Source organism: Ptiloglossa arizonensis, chromosome 5, assembly GCF_051014685.1.
Source record: "Ptiloglossa arizonensis isolate GNS036 chromosome 5, iyPtiAriz1_principal, whole genome shotgun sequence".
NCBI lineage: Eukaryota > Metazoa > Arthropoda > Insecta > Hymenoptera > Colletidae > Ptiloglossa > Ptiloglossa arizonensis.
Genome location: NC_135052.1, coordinates 22,232,879 through 22,254,983, shown reverse-complemented (window position 1 = coordinate 22,254,983; position 22,105 = coordinate 22,232,879). Strand labels below are relative to the sequence as shown.

The 22,105-nt window shown below is 39.5% G+C and overlaps 1 protein-coding gene across 4 annotated transcripts in view; it reads right to left on the bottom strand.

Moving 5' to 3' along the window:
- The window catches only part of LOC143146776 (uncharacterized), a 138,268-nt gene that overhangs the window by 40,377 nt on the left and 75,786 nt on the right, over positions 1-22,105 (bottom strand). The window contains exon 1 of one of the 4 annotated variants that reach the window (XM_076311391.1): positions 4,953-6,369. The exons of the other annotated variants lie outside the window; for them this stretch is intronic. Coding sequence (XP_076167506.1) covers positions 4,953-4,978 — 26 coding nt within the window. The 5' untranslated portion in view covers positions 4,979-6,369. Of the gene's footprint in view, positions 1-4,952; positions 6,370-22,105 lie in introns of those variants that run through there. 4 annotated transcript variants of the gene reach the window in all.

Genomic DNA, 22,105 nt, shown 5'->3' with positions numbered 1-22,105 from the left:
TTCCCGTGAATTCAGTTGCGCGAAAAAAAATTATCGAACGCTTTGGGGATATCGGAGACGACGTTTTTCGGGCGCCGGGATTGGATCACAGTGTTTACTCGTTGAGAGCTGCGCCCGACCTACACGATAAGAGCTTGGCGCTCTTTTCACCGTTTGTAATCCACTTTTGTCTTGTAGAGCAAGTGGGAAGAATTGAAAGAAAGAAACAGAAAAAGAGAATTTTAAACGCGTCTCTGCGATAAGAGCTCGCGCAAAAAAGCCACTTATTCTTCTTACCGTTTGTAACTTACTCTTGTTATATGAAAATTGAGTTGAAGGAATTAAAAGAAGTAGCGAGAAAGAAAAGAGAATTTTAAACGCGTCTCTGCGATAAGAGCTCGCGCAAAAAAGCCACTTATTCTTCTTACCGTTTGTAACTTACTCTTGTTATATGAAGATTGAATTGAAGGAATTGAAAGAAAGAAGCGAGAAAGAAAAGAGAATTTTAAATGCATCTCTGTGTTAAGAGCTCGCGAAGGGAAGTCACTCACTCTCTCCTTGACGTTTGTAATTCACTCTTGTTATGCGAAGAGTGAGTTAAAGGAATTGAAAGAAAGAAGCTAGGAATAAGAGAAAAACGTACACACGTCACTTCTACCTTAAGAGCTCGTGTTAGGGAGCTACTTGTTCTCAACGAGTATACACTGTAGAATACAGGAAGAGATAATTTACTGTCAATAATCGACTATTGTAATTTCAGAGCAGAAAAGGTTAAAAATTTATATTTTACGGTACAACGTATTCAAAGAAAATATTTAATATTTCATCACGCAAAATCGTAGAACCCTCGAGTTGAGAACTATTGCCCTATATTTTAAACGATCAAAAATGTTAAAGTTCAAAGTTCATGCTTTTAGACATAACCTATCCAGAGAGAATATTTAATAATTCCCCTGTGAAAGTTCACCGAACCTCCGAATTGACCACTGCCCTAAATAGAATTTTACCGAAGTGTAATACCTCGCGAAATATTTTCGGTTCACTCTATCTCGACGAGAAATTTACGATCCGAAACATTCCAACCCCTAATCCGTCGTCGAATAGTTGCTGCTCGTTCCACGATCGGTGAAACGCGTCCCAGGCTCGACGATACCTGCGCAGGCGGCCAGGTAAGCAGGGCTGCAGAAACGGAAACGCACGCCAACCCTCCCCCACCCGCCCCGAGCACACAATGTGAGAACAAGTGTCTAATGGCTTTCCTTTCCGACCACGGGATTACGTAAGTTCGTGCGCCTCGGAAGAAGAAAAAAAAGAATTCAGATCCTCGACGATTCGAACGTTCTCCGCTCGACGCGCGCGCGCGCAATTGCGGAACAGAAATTACCAATTACAAATTCCCTAGGAATTCGCGAAATTTTCCCAAATTCCAGCCGGTCAGGAGAGCCTCGAAGCGGTCGGGAGGCCCGAACGACGCCTCCAGCGAGTACCGTTGCGTCTACCTATTCATGCTCGTTAACGGGAGAAGGGGAAGAGGGGGGACTAGAGGATACTTAACGCTCGTAGCATTAAATGCCTATGGCGTTTTACAACGTCGAAGCGCCGAGTAGGGCCTCGCGAACGAGACGGTCGAAAAAGTCGCCGAGAAGGTTTTACCTTTTCCGAGGATATTTGTTTTTTATTATTTTTTTTTTCTACTCGCGATCACGACCTGTCGCGGTTACGCTACGCTCTTCGGGCCCGTCTATTCGTCGAGGTTTGAATATTTTACGCCGCGCGACACTTCCGCTGGAAGACGTTCGAAATGGTCGACGAGAACGTTTCACTGTTCCCGAGAATGTTTGTTTTCTTTTTTTTCTGCTCACGGTCGCGACCTGCCGCGGTCACGCTACCTCCTCCCCTATCTGTTCGTCGAGGATTGAATTTTTTGCACCGCGCGACACTCGATGGAAGACGTTCGAAACAGTCGACGAGAACGTTTCGTCATTCGCGAGGATATTTGCTTTTTTCTCGCGATCACGACCTGCCGCTGCTATGCTACCTCCTGTGCCTATCTATCCGTCATGCTTTAACACGTTGAACGCCATGTCAGTTTTCTATACTTAGATGCCCCCGATATTTCTTCAACTTCTGGTGTAAAAAATTGAAATATTCGACAATTTATCAGTATTCTTATTTTATAGTATCCCTAACTATAGAGTCTCCGATATTCAAATCCTAGTGTAAAAAATTGGAATATTCAACGACCTATCAAAATACTTATTTTATAGTATCCCTAACCAGAGAGTCTCCGATATTCAAATCCTAGCGTAAAAAATTGAAATATTCGACAATTTGTCAATATACTTATTTTATACTATCCCTAGCTAGAGTAACGCTATTTAAAAGTTTACAAATTTTAGAATTCGTGTCTTGTGAGCGTCTTAAATAATCGTAACTTTGACGGGCCACCATGACGTTTAACGCGTTAAATATTTTACGCCCGCGACACTTCCGCGCGTTCGAAACGATCGACGAGAACGTTTCACTGTTCTCGAGAATGTTTTCTTTTCTTTTTTTTCCCCCTCACGGTCGCGAGCTGCCACTGTCACGCTCCTCCCCTATCTGTTCGCCGTGGATTGAATTTTTTTTTTGCACCAACACTCGATGGAATACGTTCGAAATAGTCGAGGAGAATGTTTCATCGTTCGCAAGGATGTTTGTTTTCTTTTTTCTCTCTCCTTTCTCGCGATCGCGATCTGACGCGGTTACGCTACCTCCTCGCCTACATGTTCGTCAAGGTTTGGATATTTTGCGCGGCGCGACACTTCCGGTAGGAGGTACGCGTACCAGGCGCGAGCGACGCAATCCGTGCGAGAATCCTGTGCGCGACTCTAGTCGATGAAACGCGTCCGTCGTTCGGTCTCGCGATCTTCGCCTCCGTTTTCCGTAATTCGACTTTCTACCCGGTGTTCGATAGCGTTTACAGGATGCCTCGTTGACACCTTTTCAACGACGCGTCGAAGGAGGTGGGGAGAGACGTGGGACGGGGGGGACACGGATTCTCAGACAAACGTTTCTGCGAACCGATTTCCATACAAAGAACAACCTGAACAACCCTGACTGGGGATTAGAGGACGAACGACTACGCGTCGCCTTAACGCGGTCGGTGGCCAGCGAGTTTTTCGTACCATTCTGTTCACGCAGCGCCAGACGCGTTCAAGGGTTTACCCTCGACGGGTTTTTAGAATTATTACGCGATAATAGTCGAGTTAGAGCGTAACGGTATTCGTAGACCGTGTAAATTTATCATGTACCAGAGTGCGAGAAACAAACGCATGAATATGCACTTAAAAAGATATTATATATCAATTTATCGAATACGTTCCGTATACGTTTAGCATTTTCTTCTTTTTTTTTTATATCAATGAACGTCATAAGTGGGTATGTAAATTATATATTAGGTTGTTTGAAAAGTCATTTCGTTTTTCTTTGGTGAAAATGAAACACGATTTTTTTTAGAGTGTATAAACATTTTATTAAATTATATATTCTCCATTTTGCAAAATGAAATCACTTTCCAAACAACCCAGTAGATAAAAGTATTTTATTCGGTGATCGTTAAAATTGATCTGGCTAATATTTTATCTAGATGAGAATATATCTGAATAGATAAATGTTCACCCATTATTTCACGGTTATGTCATTTTGTATATATAATTGAAATGATAACGTAAGTTTTGACGAATGTTTGTTACCGTGACGCAAAGTTACCGCTGAAGCAATTTTAATGAAGTCAGGAGCGCATTTATAAAGTAACTCAGGTTAAGCTACGTTACGTCGCAAAATTCCTGCGGGACGGGAGAATTGCCGGGCGCCAAGGAACTATGCACGCTGTCTCGCATACCGTTGCTTTTACAATAAAAACACGCGCAACAAAAGTTGCTGGAAATTAAATTTAGAAACCTTTTTATTCTATACAGATTTTCGATAGAATCGATGGTAACCGAGATACCGACCCTTCTTTCCTTTAATACGAGGGTGAGTGGCGGCAGAACCCTATTTATCCCTACCCCAAACGTTGAAACAAAAAATGTGCACCAAAAAAGCTTTTCGCACTTGTACAATATTTCCTACGCTTCCTAGAGTGTCTCAGTAATCGTGGTATAATTGCAAAAGGGGTGATTCTTCGTGGAAAAATGAATCGAAAACATAAAAAATATTTTTTTCTACGATCTACCGTTATCGAGGAGAAACATTTTTGAACATTTATCAGGTACTCGTGTGTTTAATTAATTCCAAACTTCTGAACAACATTAATATCGTTAAGAGTAGTATATAAAATAATAAGTGTACGACTGAAGTGTACAACCGATCAGCTGGTTTGAGTGCCCCGGGATGAAATTTAAATTTTGCGATTCAAATTTTTGAAAAAATTATTTCACTATTGGTCAAGATTTCGTATCACACACACTAACCATTCGAAGACAGGTAGTTATGCATTTATGACGTCTGCTAATATGGAAAATACATGCAAAACGTATACATTACTATTTTGCATAATTTTTGCATACGTCCGGTACATATTTTTCGTATTTGCACACGCCGCGAGTGCACAAAATTCTCAATCTATTAATGACTAACAATACGGTTAAAACAAAGTCACAAGTTCAGATACATTCTTTGCAGCTCCGTGCAGTGCGGTTCCATATTTTCGAAGAATAATTTGAACGAACGTCTAGGGTAATTCCGAACGCCTCGGTGAAACGAAAAACTCGCTCGACACTCGGCTAAAAATGTCAACGCGTGGTAAACACGGTCCGTAACCTCGCGTTAAAATCTCAATCCGCTCGCGCTTGTGTTTCCCCGGCAAAAAATTCCCTCGGAAAGATGTCTTTTCGTGTCGACGAAAGTAACCCCCGAATCGTTGCACGATTAAAAAAAAAAAAAGGCAAAGAGAGACGCGCGGAGAAGACGTCAACGTCGTTAGGACCTACCAGTGTAGCGTTTTGAGGATTCTCATGGCGTGGCTTCTTAACAATTCGTCCTTCGTTCAAACCTCATGGACGGACTCTCTCTCTCGCAGCTCGCGGCGTGGCCGAGTAACCAACGACCAAAGAATCTTCAATGGCTCGCTATCTCGAGAACACCTTCCATTATTTCCCTTCTTCGATTCCTTATCCACTCGACCTCCTCTCTCATACATCGACTCTCATCCTCTCCTGGTAAACGTTCGTTATTCCTCTTCTCGCTAGCTCTGAAAAAAGGAACGAACGGTGCGCGCTCCCGTCGCTTCCGAGTCTCGCTCGTTCGTCGACGTTCCCCCGTGGATTCCACACGGCGTCCTCCTCTTCTTTTCTCTTCGGTTCGTCTCCCTCGTTCGTGTCGCCCACCCGTTCCCGCGCTCTTTCGAGCATTCACCACACAACACAACCGCGCACAAGATTCCGCACCTCGTGGATCACCACCGGCTGAGCACACTCCCCTGCACACCCCCGACACACCGTGGACGCGCACTCGACGGTCCCGTGGTAGAGGACGAGTAGTATCGCTCGTTGAACGCGCGGCCCGAGAAGCCCGTCGCGTAGCGAACGACGAAACGACGAAGAAAGAGAGAAGCGGCGCGCGCGCGGCACGAAGAAGCGCAGACTCGCTGGCAGGCGAAGGTGTATGCACCTTTTGAAGGCTGCATGCGGCGGCGGCGGCGGCTCGACGGCGGCACGAGGAACGACGGAGGACCAAGGAGGAGGCGGGCAGAGAGCGCTATATCGCGTGGAGAACGCTCGTACCGGTTTTGGCCCGCCGCCGGACAGGTATTCCCGACTCCGTTAACCGCCTTAATTGCGCCCGGCTCATATCACCCGACGGAAAAACGACGCTTTTCGCCACCCCTTTGCTTCTTCTGCTCCCTCTCTTCGCGGGCTGAACGGCGAGAAAACGATCGAAACGCGCGTGGAAAATTCACCGATTACTGCGGCCCCGGCTTTCTCCTCTTACCAGCGAGCACCGTAGGACACGCCGCGCGAAATACTTGGAACGACTGCCCGAGATTCGTTTCCGTAGAAACCTCGAACGCCAACCGTTACGACTCGGGCTTCCTCGGCCCTCTCGAAAGCGAGTAGCGCGCGAACGCGGAGTCTTTGGAATCCAGCGAACGACACTCCCGGGGCTTCCTAACCGAGGTAACGGAAGAATTCAAATTCCACGGACAGGAGATTTCGACGAACCCGTAATCTCTCCGCGATTCACCGAATCCGGTCCAGTTTCACTTTCAAGGTTATCCACGGACATTCGGTATTCTCTCTCTCTCGGTGTTGCCGAAGCACGGGACGCGGGCACGATACGATCGAAGAACACACGAGGAACGCTGGCATCCCTCCAGCTTCGGACTGACGTGAGTTTGTTGGCTTCGCTTTACTCCGACCGAGGCAAGCCGGTGTCCCCTTCTTCTCCCCCTTCCTTTCCCTCGACATACCTCCCACCCCTCGCCATCGAGTCCCCCACCTATCAGCTGCGCGTTCCTAACCTCTCCCCCTACCCCAGCCGCGCACTACGTGCCCCACCAGCGCGGGTCCTGGCTCCCGCGACGCTGTCACTTTTCAACGCGCTGTGCCCCAACGAGGTATTCCCTTGCTCTTGCGCTCGGTCCTCTCGGCGTACGCCTCTTTCCATCCGTTTCTTTCACCTCTCTTCTGCTCCGTCTTCGTCCCTTTCCGCCAGATGCTTCGCCTCTTTGTTCGTCGCGCGAGATTCCGGCTGGGCTTTTGTTTTTCAACGACTTTCTTTCCGCGGAGAGAAAAGACGGGACAGAGAGGAACGATCGCGGTTAAGGGAGACTTCGACGGCGGAATCGATGGGATCGTCGATGAAACTCGGAGTAGGTGCCACGACATTCGCCAATATTTTTTACCGACTAGGAGAGGTCTAGGTGGGGTCGAGCGCAACCGGGCTTGAAACGTAGAGGTCGATGAGTGTAAACAAATCCTAGAACGTTGGTTGCGAATGGTCAGCCGATTTTACAAGCATTCTCTTTTAACGCGTCAACTGCCACGTCATGCGTATATATGCGGTGCTAATGTTTTGGTTACGCGGACGTCGTTTTTCAACGATTTGAGTACGAGTAATGTACTGGGTTGTTCGGAAAGTCATTTCGTTCTTTTTTTTTTTGGTGAAAATGAAACACGATTTTTTCAGAGTGTATAAACATTTTATTAAACTATATATTCTCCATTTTGGACTTTCTTATATATACTCCTTTTTGGACTTTCCGAACAACCCGATAGATACCCGATACTCGGAGGCGTGTCTTCCGGTGAGTCTTCAAATTAGGTTAAAAGTATACATTTTGTATCAACACTGATTCGTTAATAATGAAATTTAGGACAAATGCACTCGGGCAGAACGCTACCGGTCTTGAACGTATATACGGTGCTCCAATTTTTTTGCGCGTAACGTGCATACATGTTCGATGATGCATATACGAATCAATAATTGCTTAAATTAACTCAATGATGTTAAACATTTTTCCTATATTTCGTTTCCCTTCCGATAGACAGAATCGCGGTGAAAATTTAAAAATTTTTACGCGATATTGGGTCAATACGTTCTGTTTGTAATTCGAAGCATGTATTGTGTTAAATAAAATGGCTACAAATGGAGCGTGGTCTGTTGCGGACGATGCTCCAATTAAATGGTGGGAACCCGTACGCGTTTAACATAAAAATTTTCAAGTTATCCGCTCGACCTTGTTTTTTTAAAAAATTGCTCATCTCAGCAATGTACATTTTTACTCCAGAAACCAATTTGTTGGTTCGATCGAAAAATTCTATCCTGCTTCAGAACACTTGTGCAAAACTTCATTTTTCAATAAACAATGTCCAACGCGCAATTTGAAAATTCTAACACTTACAGTTACTTTTATACAAAAATGGCTGACCATCTGCTCTTAATATCTCAAAATTCATTTATTTTTTATTTATTCCTCCTCTCGGTTCCTACATTTTAACACCAATTTCGTTCAAACAGCCATCCAGATTGCCCGATATCCCGTTCGGTGATAATTTTTCCGTTTTAAAATTCCATTCGATTCTTGGCTCTACCTTATCCCCATACACTATCTTCCAACGGACCTCCATTTCACCCAACGGCCCTTTTAACGCGGTTCTACCCTTTTCGTTCTCGTCTTTTCAAAAGTTTCGTAGCTCTTTAAACGAGATTCCAAGGTGTAAGTTCTCCCCACTTTTGTTTCCCGGACAGCTTTCCTATACCAGCTACGAGACGACGAGAAAAACAGATCCTCGCCAACTGGATAATTGCCTATCACCCGCGTGCACCTTTTAGAAATTTCGTATCATCTCCCATCGGTGCAGGATCTTTTTCATCCGCGCGAACTTTTTACCGTAAATTCTCTTTTTCACCGACTTTTCTCAATCTCCGACTGGGTGGAGATTCCTTTTAACCCGTCCCGTTTCGCTGTTCTCCATTTTCCGCGTTATCAGTGCTCGCGTCTCGCTCGCTCGCTCTCTTTCCCTCTCCCCCTCTCCCTCTTTCTCGCGCTGGGGTACCGAGCGCGCTCGGGTCGTTCCGTCTCTTTTCGCTCGTCGCTCGCGGACGGGCTCTCTCCGACCCTTCTCGCTCTCGACGTCATCGCTCCCTCTCTTTCTCACGGTGTCGTCGCTCCTGCGTTCCGGAGATCACGTAGCCGAGCATTGAAGTCTCTCGGCCACGCACGGGCTCGCAGGAACGCGCTCGACGATCCGATACCCGCGCAATCGCGTTTCGCGTCTAGACCAGGGGTCGTCAAACTGTCTCTGATAACACACGGCGGAACGTCGATTATCCGAATTAATCGGACGACAAATCCGCTCGTATAATCGGTCTTGGTGAATTAAATTAGCGAATATTTCTTGCAACGATAAAATAATTCTGTATGGATGTTTACTGGATAGAATAGTACGTAGATAATGAGAGATTGTGGAAATATAATTAATTCCAAATTTTGAACAATTTTTTAATCGAATATTTATCGAGGTTAGTTTTTATCGCTTTGTGCAATTGTAATGCAAGATACAATGCATTTTATTAGTACACGGACTCGTGCGTTTCGCCGTGTCTTCTGTCTTATTATTTTTATCGTTATTTTTGTTAAGTATTATTGTTTGATGTATTCAAAAATCAAATACGACAAAATTTGTTATATAAATTTGTGTATTATTCTTCAAAGAAGCTATTATTTTTTATTTTTGGATGTATAAGAAAAAAAAGTGGGGAAAAATTTCCCTGAAAATTTGTAGATTGTATTTTGAGTATTAAAGAACTTTTTTTCTTAAATACACATATGTATCTATGTGTGAATGTTTTCATCAGACAATTCGGCTTAACGGTTAAACGTATTTTAATAAAACGTAGTATTTAAGTTTTACATTCTCGACCCAAGATCGAGATTTTATTATTAGTTATCATATTTTCGTCTGTACATACCTAATGCACGTTGCATAACTTGAAGATTCCGTGGGTATCGATTTTAAGTTATTTTTAAGTTCATTTTCCACAGAAGTGTTCGTTTCACCTTTATATAATAAAGAGACATAATCGTTTCATCGGTAATCATCCTCCAATCGACGATAATCCTTTCAATTTTTAATTTATCCACTGAAATAATTACGTTCTCTGATATAAAATTATTCTTTCCGAACGATCAATCATCAATGGAACAATAAAGTACGATAGGTGTCGTCGAAAAGAATTTTTTTCACACCTTATGAATTTTCATACATATTTTCACGAGACACGAAAAATATGCAGTAACATAATTAACAGTAAAAAATTGAACGTCGTGATAAAGACTATTTTTTCACGAAATAATTGAATTTTTTCTCTTCTTCCGAGCATAAATTCGAAAATTAACAGAAAAAAATTGAACGTCGTGACAAAGACTATTTTTTCACGAAATAATTGAATTTTTTCTCTTCTTCCGAGCATAAATTCGAAAATTAACAGAAAAAAATTGAACATCGTGACAAAGACTATTTTTTCACAAAATAATTGAATTTTTTCTCTTCTTCCGAGCATAAATTCAACGTAACGAATAGGTACACACACATAAAAAAAACATTATCTCCATGAAGATTAAAGAGTGCTCCAAATATTTAAGCAACGTGGTACCGTAAGTACTAATTTAGTGAACCGTAGGAATCTATGGCACACTTACAAAAACCAAGCCGAGCAAAATTCTTTTTCCGAGCATAAATTCGAAAATTAACAGAAAAAAATTGAACGTCGTGACAAAGACTATTTTTTCACAAAATAATTGAATTTTTTCTCTTCTTCCGAGCATAAATTCGAAAATTAACAGAAAAAAATTGAACGTCGTGACAAAGACTATTTTTTCATGAAATAATTGAATTTTTCTCTTCTTCTGAGCATAAATTCGAAAATTGACAGAAAAAAATTGAACGTCGTGACAAAGACTATTTTTTCATGAAATAATTGAATTTTTCTCTTCTTCTGAGCATAAATTCGAAAATTGACAGAAAAAAATTGAACGTCACGACGAAGACTATTTTACCACGAAATAATTGAATTTTTTCTCTTTCAATAATCGTTATAATGGATTTTTTGTAAACGAAACCGTACGAATTTTTAATATCAACGATTTCATAATCTTGCCTCGAGCTCCATGTTAAATTTTTCATCCAATCGTCTCTCAACGAAGATCGAAATCGGACAAAAGGGTGAAGATGGAACCGGGTGAACCGAATGTCAAAGTAACCGCTTAACTGGACCGTGTACGTACGCTATTGTCTAAAGTACAACATCCTGAGGGTTAAACAGCCTCGGGGTACAGTTCCTCCATTCACAGGCCTGGGTTCCGAGCGACAATGGCACAAGAGAATACCAACGGGACAACAAGATCGAGCCGAGTACATTCTGCACGTTTTCGGTCCCAAACTCGCTTCCGCTTTTACCAAACTAACGCTTTTAACGAACTTGTTTTTCAACCTCGTAGAGAGAGAGAGACAGACGAAGAAAAAACGAATCGATATCGATTGCCATAGAACCTACAGTGGAGAGATCATCGAAATCGAGTCAAGCCGAATAACAAAAGAAAAATATTATTCTCGACGATTTCTTTTAGCGACGATAATTTTTAAAATTAAAAAAAAAAAAAAAAAAAAATACAAATCTTCGTGTAACGTGTTGCTCGAATTGAAAATTAAATTTTAAACGAGTGATTAATTCCGAAATTTTATTAAACGAAACAAAGGGTAATTATTGAAAAAAAGAATATTTGTTTTTATAATTATTTATCCATGCCTTGGATAATTTATTCCGTTTTGTTCAGAGATGTATTGGGTTGTTGGGAAAGTTGTTTTGTTTTCCAAAATGGAGAGTATGTAATTTGATAAAATGTTTATACACTCTAAAAGAAAAACCGTGTTTCATTTTCACGATCAAAAAAAAACCAAATGACTTTCCGAACAATCCAATATTTATCCATGCCTTGGACAGTTTATTCTGTTTTGTTCAGAGATGTATGATAGTGTGTCGTTTCTTTTCGAAGATTATTCGATATATAAATATTGAATTTATAAAGAAACTCGTTCGTGACTGTGCTATATCGGTTGTTTATTTTTGTATAATCGACCAGTGTGATGTTTAGAAAAATTTATCAAATTTTTTACATTCGAGCAGCCTTGAACTTAGCGTTTGCAGAGAGATCGTTTGAACGACACGACTCTGAGAGCTCTAATATTACGACCTACTGTCCTACTGGTGGACGAAAAAGAATCAGGTGCTCCGGATCGACGTTTCTCTTCACCTGACAGTCGACAGTGCACCAACAGTACACCCTGAATCGTTTCTTTCCAATTTTAACTCGATTATCCTAAAACCGAAACCTCGACAAAATTCAAATCGTCGCAAACGTACCGCTTCTATTCAAAAATTGATAATATTTTATTCGAATAAAAGATAATGTATAAAATAAACAATTTATGATGACATTTGTTGACAATTATTTATTCTATGACAGAAAATTTTCGTTTGGTACTTTTTGTTCGTTATTGGAGACTTTTTCATCAACTATGCTGTCTTGTTTCACCTGATTGAGTTAAATACAAAGTGATTAATTTTATAATTTATGTCGTAAGTATTGTTCTTCAAATATATGTAACATATACGAAGAAGCAAAAACTATTGGAGCATTTGCCGACAAATGTTAAAAAATTCAAGTGTGTGTTCTTTTTTTTTACTTGAATTTTTACAATAGTATTATTGTCCACTCCAAAGAAGAGAATCTTTGGGAATTATTTACAATGTTAATCACCGGACAGATTTCCGTGTAAACAAAGCAAATTGTCTATAGTAACTCCGAAACCGTCCACCTAGAGGGAACAATTCATTTTACGTTATATATGTCGCTTAAAATTATGCAAATTATATTACAAAATCAAACTTCGACAATCAATGTATCAATATAAATAAATGTTTACATTATCCACATATTTGATGGAAATTTTTCTTTCTTCCACCCCGTTAAAAACGTAGGCCTCGATTAATGCAAATAAATGTTTACATTATCCACACATTACAAAATGAAAATTTTTCTTTCGTTAGAATCGTAGACCTCGATTGATGCAAATAAATGTTTACATTATCCACATATTTCCAAATAAAAATTTTTCTTTCGTTAGAAACGTGGGCCTCGATTGATGCAAATAAATATTTACATTATCCACACATTACAAAATGAACATTTTTCTTTTATCCACCTCGTTAAAAACGTAGGCCTCGATTGACGCGAATAAATGTATACATTTATCCACATTTTTCCGCGCGAGAATTTTTCTACCCCGCCCCCTCGGTATACTAATTCATCGGTAACGCTAATTCGTCGAATAAAAAACGTCTACGTTATCCACATTATTCTACGCAAGAATCTTCCGTTCCTTGGTCCCCTACGATCCTCAATCCCCCACCCCTGTTATAGACGAACACTAATGTGGATCGAACTATACTCGAAGAATTCTAACAACGAGAAAAAATCCACGTACCGATACCAACACCTTGAAAAACACGAAATGAAATGCGAGTAACGAAAGTGAGACGCTCGACGCGTCCGCACGGATCGCGGTGAACTCGCTGAATTATTCGCGGAAGGTTTTCGCACGACTGAGCCGCCATGTTAATTGCGCGGCTCGGTTGCGCAATCGTCCGGGGATCGTCGCGACGATCTTTTGCGCATCGTTTACGTAATAGGCTTGTTTACCGGACGGTGCAGTCGGCGCTTCGTCGCGTTCATCTCTCGTTCGTTTCACTTCACGTGGATTTCGAGCCGACGTTCTTCGATCGACGAATTTCCCTCTCGTACGGTCGCGCGCGTAAATATTTCGGCGCGTCGTTACGAAACGGTTGCGCAACAACGAACAGAGGGGGGGACAAGAGAAAGAGGGGCGGGGGGAGAGAAAGAAAGAAAGAAAGAAAGAAAGAAAGAAAGAAAGAAATAAAAACGCAGTTACGAGGCTCAATTGGGATGAACGAAAGGCGGCCGCCGCGCGTAATTATTTCACGGAATTAATGCGAAATTCCTGCGCGCTCGGCGTCTCCGACGCGGTCTGAAAGCGTGATGGGCGTGAAATCACGCATCGAGGAAACCGCGGATGGTTTCAAGGAGTCGAAAAGATACGTATCGTGGGTACGTGACGGGACAAGGTTGGCGAACCTCTGTCACCGCGAGTCAAAGATTAAGAAAGAAAGAAAATAAATAAATGTAAGCCAAATGAAGCGTGTCAATTGAAATTATTGATTAAAAATAGCGAATAAGATTTTATTCACACGGACTGTGATTACTGTTGCATCGTGATTGCGTTTGTATATTTAATTGCGAGCATACGAACAATGAGTACTTGTACTTATTTTCTAAACACACATTTGCAATTTTTTTTAAGTTTCTTATAAAACTTTATAAATTATAATACTTTAATTAATAACTTTGTATATTACATTTTTATTAAAAATGTAACTGATATCAATTTTCTTTAGAATATTTAATTTACTGTTTCCAATAGTCGTCGGGTTTCGTTTAAGTTTTGGGATAAAATTAATTTCATTTAGAATTCGATTGCGTGCCGATCAAATCTCACGTGCTATGTTGGGCACGCGTGCCATAGATCGATCCTCTTTCCGTGATGGGGTGTTGAACACGATATAAACACGATATAAACACGGTATAAACACGTCACGTGAGCGAAAGTATTAACTTAACAAATGTAATATACTCTTATAATGTGTGAATTATTTTGCAAATATTTCGGTGCAATTTTTTTTATCCTTAATGTGTACAAATATGGCGAGTGGTTTAAATTAAATTAATAATAGTATTGTTTGTTGTACATTTTGTTGAGTTTTAAAAAGAATTTTAAAAAGAGTTTTAAAAAGAGGTTTAATCATTCAAATGCGATATTTTTATGCTTAATGTATACAAATATGGCGAGTAATTTAAATTAAATTAATAATAGTACATTTTTTTGCACTATTCTAATATATCATATTTATTAGATCGATACTTATGAATTGGTGGAGCCAAGAGTAGAATCGGAATAGTTAATAAATATTCTAAGAGTAGATACATTATATTTGACCACTATTATCATAATAGTAATCAATATATAAAATAAAAAGTATCTTAAAAAGAATTTTAAAAGAGTTTTAAAAAGAGTTTTTATCGTAATAGTAATCAATATACAAAATAAAAAGTATCTTAAAAAGAATTTTCAAAAGAGTTTTAAAAAGAGTTTTTATCATTTAAATTAGTAAATTTTCTTGCACTATACTGATGTATAATATTTCTCAGATCGATACTTGCACAATGATACACCCAAAGCCAGAATCAGGATGTTTAATAATATTCAACGAAAAGAGTTTTAAAATGGAGAAGTTACGTGACAACGTGAAGTGCCATTTGTGTTCATCCCATAAGTGATTTCATGGGTTTTGGAAGTTGAGCGTGCTCACGTGACGCGACAATAATGTGTTCCGGCCTCGAAGGATCGTTTTTGAAGCGTGGAAGACGATTACGGATTAAAGTGCGCGCCGCTTTGATCCGATTTGGGTCCCTTTGAACGATTTCGACGCCAAACATATTGCGCATGCCGATGAATCTTCCAGAAGAAGTCTTTTAACCCCATGGTCTGCTGAATTAATCAGCGAGAGGAAAAGTCTCTGCGTTGAATTAATTTCACGGTTTATTTTACCTAATAATTAAACAATAATATTCTTCCAAGCATTTGGAAGACTTTAATTTAATTTTCTTTTCTTTTAATTCTTTGAATGGCTTTATTTTAATTCTCCTCGACGATTATATATAACGTACAATAGAATATGAAAAAATGGGTACTTGTAAATGAAAAAGTATAAAAAATAGAATATCTGTGCATAAAAATTTGAAAGTTTGAATATATATATATATTTATTTTTTTTTGACCTGAGAATCTGGAATATTGTATCAAAAAGTTTTTTTTGCCTAGAAATATTTTCATCTTTTTAATTAAAGTAACGTTTGTTTTTGATTATGTCGTATCGAAGGGGATCCATCAAATTTTCAATGAAAATATTTACGAATGGTTGTCGCAATTAAAATAATTGGTCCCCGAGTGTATTTATCGGAATTGATATTAATAACGGAAGTTTCATTATAACGAGCGATTAAAAACAATATAAATATCGTTTTTAACTAATTGTATTTAGTGTATTTTGAAACCGATCGATTATGGTAACGACAAACAATTGAAGACATTATTCGTAATTGCAACAATCGGATTTCATTGCGTCAATGTTGTCGTTGTTTAATAAAATGTTCGATAATTTTGTATAAGATGTGCAACATCGCATTTTACATTAATAAACTTACAACAACGCCGTTTCCAAAGTAAACATTTACCATTGTGATTAATGTACAGGGCGTAAATCTATATACTAATATTGGAAGATAAAAAACGGTAAAAAAGTTAACACATACGTTTAATGTATTAATATTGAAATAAAGCAGCAAAAAGGTACACACCAACAATGTGTTGATATTGAAAAGAAATTAGCAAAAAAGATGCACACGATCGATGTGTTGATATTGAAAAGAAGTAAGGCACACGATCGGTGTGTCAATATTGAAAAAAGAAAAACCAACAAAAGAGTGTGTTGATATTGAAAAAATAGCAGCAAAAAGATACACACGATCGGTGTGTTATTTTTTAAAAGAAATAACACACGACGATCAATGTTTCAATATTAAGAAAAAATGCAGGAAAAAAAATACACACGATGTGTGTGTCAATATTGAAAAAGAAAAACCAACAAAAGAATGCACTCGACGAATTGGTCGATATTGAAACAAAAAGGCAGCAGAAGTATACACAGGATCAGTGTATTATTTTTTAAAAGAAAGAACACACACGATCGATGTTTTAATATTGATAAAAAAAAAAGCAACAAAAAAAAAGTACACACGATCGGTGCGCGACAATATTGAAAAAAAGAGCAACAAGAATAAAAATACGCACGATCGGTGTGACAATACTGAAGAAGAGAAACCAACAAAAAAAAAAAAAAAAAGAATACACACACGATCGGTGTGACAATACTGAAAAAGAAAAACCAACAAACGAATGCACACGACGATTGTGCCGATATTGAAAAGAAATAACCCAGACCTAACCCAGACCTAACCCAGACCTAACCCAGACCTAACCCAGTTTAGTACACGTTACACGGAAGAATGGAGGAAGCGCATCAAGTTTGGGAACCGATTACACGTGTTCGAAGTTTCACCGTGAAAAGCGACGTTTCACGCGCTAATAGAAACGGCATTGCACGGTATAGTCCACCGACCCCCAACCGAGTACACAGACAAATCAGTCAAATTTGAGCAACCATCGAGTAACACGTGTACACGACGAGGATCGCCATCGGGTTTCAGTTACGAGACACGACTTTGTATTTTACGAAGAAGCAACCACGGGGACAATACGTCCATCCCCGTAACGTTTTGCACCCCGTGGGGAAGTTTCGAGAGAAAACAGATTCGCGTCGCGGTAACTGCTCGAACGAACACCCACGAGGGTACACGAGATCCTTCATTTTTATCTTCGAGTGGCCGGAAGTGACCCACACGTCGCGAACTGGACCACCATTCGAAAGTTTGTCGTTATTCGATCGCCTCACGTCGGACTGAAGAGCGAGGAATCCTTTTTTTATGCTGTTGTTATGGACACGTGGGTCACTTGTGACCCCTGTCTATTGGAACTCTCGAAGTTCAATGTTGGATCGTGTGTGTATTTTGTAGTCGCTTGATTTTCCTTTTGAATATTCGAACAATTCGGTTACTCGAATATTCGATGAGTATGTATTGTTATTCGAGTAACAGTATTTGAATAATATTTGAATGATGGTATTCAATGAATGATATTCGAATAATGGTATTTGAAGAATAGTATTTGGGTAATGGTATTCGAGTAATTATATTTGAGTAATTTTGAATATTTTAGAGTGTTTATATTGTGTCGACTCGTTTGATTTTCCTTTTCACATATGCATTTAACATTAATAAAGAGTTGAAGCCATTTATACAATTTTTCTGTATTGAAATACTCGAAGAATTGATCACTCAAATGTTGGATGAATATAATTTTAAAAGTATTATATTTGAATACTTTCACAATGAATAAATTTATCTTTGTTCTTTTTTTTAATAACATATTCCGTTGAAAATTTTACATCGTTGAATACTTCCGCCATTTTTGCACAATCAATTTTTCCATGGAATGTTATATAAGTATTGTTTGTATCGTTATATTATTCAAATTTAAGACGTATAATCCTGACAGTTGCATCCTACCGTAATAATAACATTATGGAGATCACAGTGTAAAAGTGTTTGAATACTTTCGTGACCTACTTCAGGTCCCTTCCTGTTTAGTATTCATGAGATACCTGAAAGGGAACGTACCAAAACATCTCCGATGGTTTTTGATGACACGAAAATCCCGTTCAAAATCAAAATTGTTTAAGATAGCGATAGATGGTCAGCAATAGTGGTACAAAGTTCAAAAATCGATTGTCTTGACGATCCGAAAAAGAACAAGTTATTTTTTAAGAAATTGAATTTTTTAAATGAAAGTGAAATTTACAAGAGCAACACTTACTTGACGAATTAGATTTAATTCCACGCAGTACTATTTAACACGTACGAATAATGGGATACCTGGTGTACAAAATATTCGATTATACAAGTATTCAAATTATATTCGTCGAATATTTGAATATTTCAATCACTGAAATATTCGAATTACTTAAGTATTCGAATATTTAATTCATTGAACTATTTGAGTTACTTGAGTGTTCGAATATTTTAATCACTGAAATATTCGAATTACATGAGTATTCGAATATTTTATTCATTGAACTATTTGAGTTACTTGAGTGTTCGAATATTTTAATCACTCAAATATTCGAATTACAAAACTATTCAAATGTTTCACTCATTGAACTATTCGAATTACTCGAGTATTTGACTATTCCATTCATTGAACTATTCGAATTACTTGAATGTTCGAATATTTCGATCACCGAGCTATTCGAATTACAGAAGTATTCGAATATTTCAATCATTGCCATATTTGAGTTACTTGAGTGTTCGAATATTTTAATCACTGAAATATTCGAATTACAAAACTATTCAAATATTTCACTCATTGAACTATTCGAATTACTCGAGTATTTGAATTACTCGAGTATTATTCCATTCATTGAACTATTCGAATTACTTGAATGTTCGAATATTCCATTCACTGAACTATTCGAATTACTTGAGTGTTCGAATATTTCATTCACTGAACTATTCGAATTACAAAGATATTCAAATATTTCACTCATTGAACTATTCCAATTACTCGAGTGTTCGAATATTCCATTCACTGAATTATTCGAATTACTCAGATGTTCGAATATTTCGATCACCGAGCTATTCGAATTACAGAAGTATTCGAATATTTCAATCATCGAAATACTCGAGTTACAAAACTCTTCAAATATTCGAACATAAAAGAATTCGACAAGTGGTTCGAACCAGTTCCCGATCGAGCATCAAAGTCGCGGAAGGAAGCGGTTCGGTTGGCAATTTTCCTCGCTACGTGATTCGTTGTGCAGCTTCGTTTTTTTCCGGGAGTGTTCGGAATTCGTTCGGTAAATAGGTTCTCGGGGGGTTGGGTGAGGGTCAGCGTCCGTTTGCTCTTCGAAGATCCCGAGTTCGACCAAAGTTGCAAAAGCCGGCCGAAACGAGGGAAAAACGAGGAAGAACTCGTGCCTCCGGGAGGCTGGCAGCCTTCTTTCATCCATTCTTTTCGCCATCGGTTCCTCGAAGAAGCGAAATTTCCAGCTCGGGGACAGGATGTTCCTGCGCGGAAATTCGATCGGCCAACCTTTCTGTTTACCGACGTTCATCCGCTTCGAGTCGAGCGGAATAAAAGCCGCCTCTGAGCGAGTCTCGCGTCAAGAGGAAACAATATAAACCGACTTTGCCTGGAATTATTAAATCGCTCTCTTTGATGTACAACGTATCCCGGGCAACCTTTTTCTCGAATAGAAGAGCGTTGCGTCACCATTTGAAAGGGGAGAGTTCGTATCTTCCACTGGTGAACCAATTCTTCGAATTGGCGTAACTCCCGCGAGTGAGAAATTAAATAAAAAATCACTGACGATCCACAATTTTATTACGTTGAACGATACGTGAGAACACGTGGTAAAGATTGCGTAAACGAGTGTTTATTAGTCGCGTATTTTGGTGAATATTTTGTGCACTCTAATGGACTCTTAAAGAGGTTGAAAAATCATGAGTCTTTAAATATATGATCATTTTCTGACGAATCACATATGTGGTCTGAGAGTCTAGATTATTGTTCACTGGAAATATTGAAGGAAGCATAGAAAAGTTACATTTTTCGAGTAAATAAATGCACAATACTTTGAGTATTAAATGTATTAATTTTTAAGTATCGAAAGGGTTCGAATTTAAAGAGATTTGTTTCGAATGTTATAAATAATTGTATTAATGTTACGTCGTTAACGTAATAACGTAATGTTATTTAAAACAATAGGTATCTTAAACAACAGAGATGATTCATAATTTAAATTAGCTGATGTTTTAAATAATGAAGCTAAATGTAAGTTGAATACTATTGGAGTAATCGAATATAATTCAAATACTATTAGAGTAGTCGAATATAATTCAAATACCATTGGAATAGTTTGAATATAATTCAAACACTATTGAAATAGTTCGAATATAATTCGAATACTACGGGAATAGTTCGAATACTATTGAATCAGTTGAATATAATTCGAATACGATTGAATCAGTTGAATATAATTCGAATACGATTGAATCAGTTGAATATAATTCGGAACAGTTTGAATATAATTGGAATACTATTCAAATAGTCGAATATTCGAATATTTTTCGTCGATCAGGTATTTAAATATTCTTACCAGCATATCGAGAACTACAAATCAAGTTCTCTAAGTTCGTCGTTCATTTCTACACTTCACTCTCTCGAATTTCTCATCTGATTTCCAATTTCGCTGAGTATCAAGATACTCGAGCAACGAACAAAATACTCAAACAATTCGATCACTCGAATACTCGATCGATTCGAATACTCGAGCAGGGAACAAAATACTCGAATAATCGATCGATTCGAATACTCGAGCAGCGAACAAAATACTGGAATACTCGAGCAGCGAACAAAATACTCGAATACTCGAGCAGCGAAACAAAATACTCGAATACTCGATCCATTCGAATACTCGAGTACCCGGACAACACATCCTGATCACAGTAGCGTCCAAGCATTCGAATACAGAGAAATTCAACGAGTAACCCTTCCCCCACCCCTCCCCACCCAGTCACAGTCACAACGAGAACAGCTTCCTTTACCTGCAACAAACGGCCGAGATTCCGAGCCTGTGCACCAAGCACATCCAGCAGGCTCTGCACGAGTGGCAAGGTGTCCAAATCGCGTCGATCATTCTCAACCCGATGACAACATCGCTGGCTGGGACGAAACCGTGTGAGAAGGACAGTCCGACGATAAGGAGGAGAAACCGAACGCGGGTGAACGAACCACGTCGAAAACACGAACGCGGACACGGGAGCGAAAATTGTTGACACGATTCACCGATACGATTCGAACAGACCTCCGAATATTTCGAACACGATACTCGAGTCGATCGAATACAAAACCTTACGAACCCGAGACACCTCTCGAATGACTCGAGTAACCTCGAACAACTCGACAAATCTCGAACGATTCGAAAATACTCGAATAACTCGACTAACTCGAATGACTCGAATACTTCGACTAACTCGAATGACTCGAATACTTCGAATACCTCGAATGACTCGAATACTTCGAATACCTCGAATAACTCGAATAACTCGAATAACTCGAATAACTCGAAAGACTCGAGTGACTCGAACGACTCGAACCGCTCGAGCAACTTGGAATGTGGTTTATCGGACTCGGCACCTGATATCGAAAGCTTATCGCTCTCGTCTCCTTCCTTCTGTGTGCATACACGGTCACCTTGCTATCTTTCGATCTGTCGGTGTACGTTCGCGCGCGCGCGCGCGCGAGCCCGTAATCGCCACGGAGTCGTCTCCGTTCACCCATTTCTACTCGTAATCGCGCGTGAGGTCGCTTAAGCGTTCGCGAAACGAATTTTTTTACGAACATTCGGGCGATATTCGTTTCTCGTCGCTTCCTTTCGTATCGGTCGCCGTTTCTCGTTATTTCCTTTGTATCCGTCACCACGGTACGTCGCGAGACGTACCGCTGAGATTTTTCTTTGATGGAACCCGACCGATATTTCCGAATCGTGTGTCTCTTTCGTTGGCGGCAAATCGTTGTCGTTTGAATCGCGACACTCGACGAGAATTACATATCAAAGGTGACGCACAGTTCGGGGAAAACAATACTTTCGAGATTTCGCCGCGGTAATTGTTGTCGCTGGCTCGACGATTGTAAAATAGAATAGTTATCGAGGTGATCGGTGGTGGTCGAGTCGTGTAACACTTTTAAGTAAAGCGTTACGAGTAGTG